General features: G+C 47.3%; 2 protein-coding genes across 29 annotated transcripts in view; one reads left to right on the top strand and one right to left on the bottom strand.

Moving 5' to 3' along the window:
* Positions 1 to 1,054, top strand: part of LOC1281675 (alpha-actinin, sarcomeric) — a 22,092-nt gene extending 21,038 nt beyond the window's left edge. For all 28 annotated transcript variants that reach the window (XM_061646907.1, XM_061646889.1, XM_061646898.1 and 25 more), the window contains exons 10-11: positions 1 to 101; positions 177 to 1,054. The exon at positions 1 to 101 is cut by the window's left edge and continues 229 nt beyond it. In XM_061646907.1, coding sequence (XP_061502891.1) covers positions 1 to 101; positions 177 to 335 — 260 coding nt within the window. In that variant the 3' untranslated portion in view covers positions 336 to 1,054. The remainder of the gene's footprint in view (positions 102 to 176) is intronic.
* On the bottom strand, positions 953 to 2,748 carry LOC133391622 (uncharacterized). Its single transcript, XM_061646914.1, has 2 exons — positions 2,078 to 2,748; positions 953 to 1,960 (listed from the first exon to the last, which is right to left on the bottom strand). The coding sequence occupies exons 1-2, from the start codon at positions 2,375 to 2,377 to the stop codon at positions 1,817 to 1,819; spliced, it is 444 nt and encodes a 147-aa protein (XP_061502898.1). The 5' UTR covers positions 2,378 to 2,748; the 3' UTR covers positions 953 to 1,816.
* Between the last annotated feature and the right edge of the window lie 840 nt (positions 2,749 to 3,588).

The raw sequence follows: 3,588 nt of genomic DNA, 5'->3' as shown, positions 1-3,588 counted from the left end.
TGCAGTTCGATGCCTTCCTCGACTTCATGACGCGAGAAAGCACCGACACCGACACGGCGGAACAGGTTATCGACTCGTTCAGAATTTTGGCATCCGACAGGGTAAGTTAATCTGGGGATCCTTCTGAAGTCGCACGAATGTTCACTTACGAATGTGCCCTTCCCCTCTCTCTCTAGCCTTACATTCTTCCCGATGAGCTGCGCCGCGAGTTGCCACCGGATCAGGCAGAATACTGCATCCAAAGAATGCCACCGTACAAGGGCCCGAATGCCATCCCCGGGGCGCTGGACTACATGTCCTTCAGTACGGCGCTGTACGGCGAGAGCGACCTTTAAGGGGTGCCCGCCGCAGCCGAAGCCAGCGGAAGCCCTGATCGTTGATCTCGTGCTGGCGAAATGTACACCTACACACTCACACACACACGATCACGCAAACAAAATGCCAACAAAAGTAGTGTGCCTGCGCAACGAAGCGCATCGCGCATGCCCTTACCGCGCCGCCATCAACAGTTATTTCGACTCCCGTCTCTATTGCTGGTTTTTATTTTTATGTTTATTATCACTATGGAAGCGTAATGTGCCGCCTTTGGAGGAGCGAACACGGTCTCGGACGTTGGAGGAAACAAACCCAGCACGGAGCAGCAGCTTGCGTACGATCCTCCGAGTAGTTGTGTGTGCTTAAGACGTTAGAAACCGATTCTGGTGCGCAACAATCCGATCCGACAGCATCTCGCGGTGAACACAGCGGCACAGGTGAACTAGTAAGAGGAGCATGCATTGCGCGTGCTCTAGCCATCAGGATGTGTAAAGCTAGATTGACACAGAACAGGAAAAGTGTTATTCGTTCGTTCGTACAGGAAAAAAGTGTCTGGAAAAAAGTGTGTACTAACTGGTAGAGAACAGAAAAAAAGGAAGGAGGATCAACACAATACTACGAGCAAAGTGCTGCCGCCGTCGCTGCTGCTGCTGCTGCTGCTGATGATGATAATCGTGTTGAGCAAACCATTTTATTTTATTGCATATTTATTATGATTACGATTACGATTATTACGCTACGATTATGATTATTATTTTCTCTTTTCTTTGACAAGATGATGATAATGATGATGATGATAATAATACTAGTGATCGTCGGCATAGAATCATGAAAAAATGGGGGAAAGATGAGCGGGCGATCGATCGAGTTATTTGGAAATCTTATTTATATAATAAAAAACGGAAACACACACAACAACAACAACAACAGCAACAAAAACAAGAGAAGAAACAACAAAGAACAACACAAAAATATGTAAAAAAAACCTACAAAAAAGCCTAACAAACACAACTTTCTAACAAACCAAAAAAAAAAAACAACAACCGTGTGCCAAAAGTCTTGAATTTCATTGGTGTGTTTGTGTTGTTTGTTGCCGTTTTAAAGCGCATTCTTTGAGCTGTCGCGAACCATCGTTTCCGGTTGGGAGGAAGTTTTGGGAATGGATTTTTTTTAAAGGAAATGCTCATCCTTAATTCGATCGTCGTCAAATCGCTGACTCGAGTCACTTTTATTCAACACCAAAACCAAAACGGTTGATACGATCGATACAAATGTTTCTTACGCAGTAAAAACACGGTTTTTTTTATTATTATTACTTCGATACGCCTGGTCGTGGTTATTCGATATTTACAATAGATCCTTTTCCTACATAATATTCAACAATGGGGTTTTTTTTTAAATAAGTGCGATAGTATTTACAATGGAGCGGTTTAAAAAACGGTTAGAATAAGCTAGTAGGCTGTGGTGCTCTTCGTGGTGTGAGCTCTCCGCGTCCTTCTGTTTAGCTTGCACTCGAGTTGGCAGGATCATGGTTCACCACCTGCTGTCCGATCACGGGCACAGCGAGCGATTTTAACGTGATCTTCTGTTTCGCCGTTCGATAGAAACCTCCGTAGTACTTGCAGGCCGTCTTGCATCCAGAGTACTGTAAAAGAAAAGGGTCCAAAAAGAAGTCGCGCGTGTTAGATATAATGGGCACTATAGCTTGGTTTCACGAACTGAGTAGTGAAGATCGCGGGTACGGGGTTAGTAAGATACTTACACAAATCACATCACTGCACATTAAATCGCGCACGATGCGCTTCTCCTCGTGCAGTATCTTGCAGTAGTCCCAGCACATGAAGCAGTTGGGCCGATCGGTACACTCGTCCGTCACGACGATGCTGTTGATCTCCTCGTGCAGATGATTGGTCAAACAGATCGCACGGCACTGGCGCACCGGTTCCGCCATCGGTGCGTTATAGTCACTGATTCGGTGAATTATTCTGCCCGCGCTTAACGCAACACAGCAGCACAGAAGCAACACGATCGTTCGTGCGGCGCTATTGTTGTTGCACTTCATGTTCACGATCACGATGTTTACCGTGGTTTCACTAGGCGCGAGGGTCGTATTGCTATCACGATTTTTGTTTTTTCGGAATATAGTTACGAGTCACTTTGTTTTACAACCAGCCAGCCGTACATCACTCTCGGTTCGTTGTAGATCTACTTGGGGAATGTGTTCGTCACAGCTTGACGGTCAGAATGGTAATGAGCCACCAGCCCCGATGAGGAGATCCTTTCTATTTGGACGCATCCCTACCTCAAAGGGTAGAATCAGTGTGAGTGGAATAGCCACACACCGAGCGGGTGAAAGGAGTACAACACACACGTGGAAGGGGTTTTTACAACGCGAGGCGAAAGGGTTGCTTCGATTCATTCATAAAAACTGGCCCGGCATGGGCAGCGCTAGGGCGGGGTAGTAGCGAGTGCACGTGCAAGAAAAATAACCGGAAACATCTGGCCATCCTTGTTGCGAGGGCATATTTCACACACGGGTGCAAACAGGTAGGGAATAGGTGACCCGGGGGTAAGTGTGTGCGTATGTGTGTGTGAGGGTAAACCGATCGACCATTGAAGAAATGCAGCATCTCCCACTTCATTTCGGAAAATGTTGCTATCCTTGCAGACATCCCGAATAACAAGCGGAACGGAATTTGTCGCGGCCAAAACAGAAACAATCGACAGCGGAAACAGCCGCGAAATGGCCGGAAATTGTCCCAACCTTTGTAAGGGGGAAAACCCAACGCACTCGGAACTTTTGAAGAGAAGTGGCAGGAAGTGTAGTGCAGTGTAGTGCTGGCAAACAGCAATTAATGTTTCGAGCCGTCGCGGACCGGTTTGGTGTTGGTGTGGAGTGTTTGTGTGCAGCAAACGGAGCAACTCAAATGGATGGAAAACAAAACACACAACATACCCAAAGGGAGACGCGATCGCGAAGCAAGCACCGGTCGTATCCAAGGCAACAGGAGCAGAGATGAACGTCTACTGACCACTGTCTGGCAGCGTGAGTTGTTCCGAAGCGTTCGTTACCATGATGACCACATCTCGTAGTCGCGGGTAGTGCGAATACCTTCCCAAGCAATGGGGAAGACGGCGCCGAGGGTACACCCCGGGGGTAGAAACCCATTAAAAAACAGCCAACGTGCAAACGAATCAATGAACACGGGCAGGGTATTTCCCGTTCATTGATAAATTCTGCCCCCCTCCCCATCTCATTCAACGACTTTCACG

This window comes from Anopheles gambiae, chromosome 2 (assembly GCF_943734735.2).
Source record: "Anopheles gambiae chromosome 2, idAnoGambNW_F1_1, whole genome shotgun sequence".
NCBI classification, from domain to species: Eukaryota; Metazoa; Arthropoda; class Insecta; order Diptera; family Culicidae; genus Anopheles; species Anopheles gambiae.
Note: the sequence above shows the minus strand (reverse complement) of the source record. Positions and strands in the feature narration are given on the sequence as shown.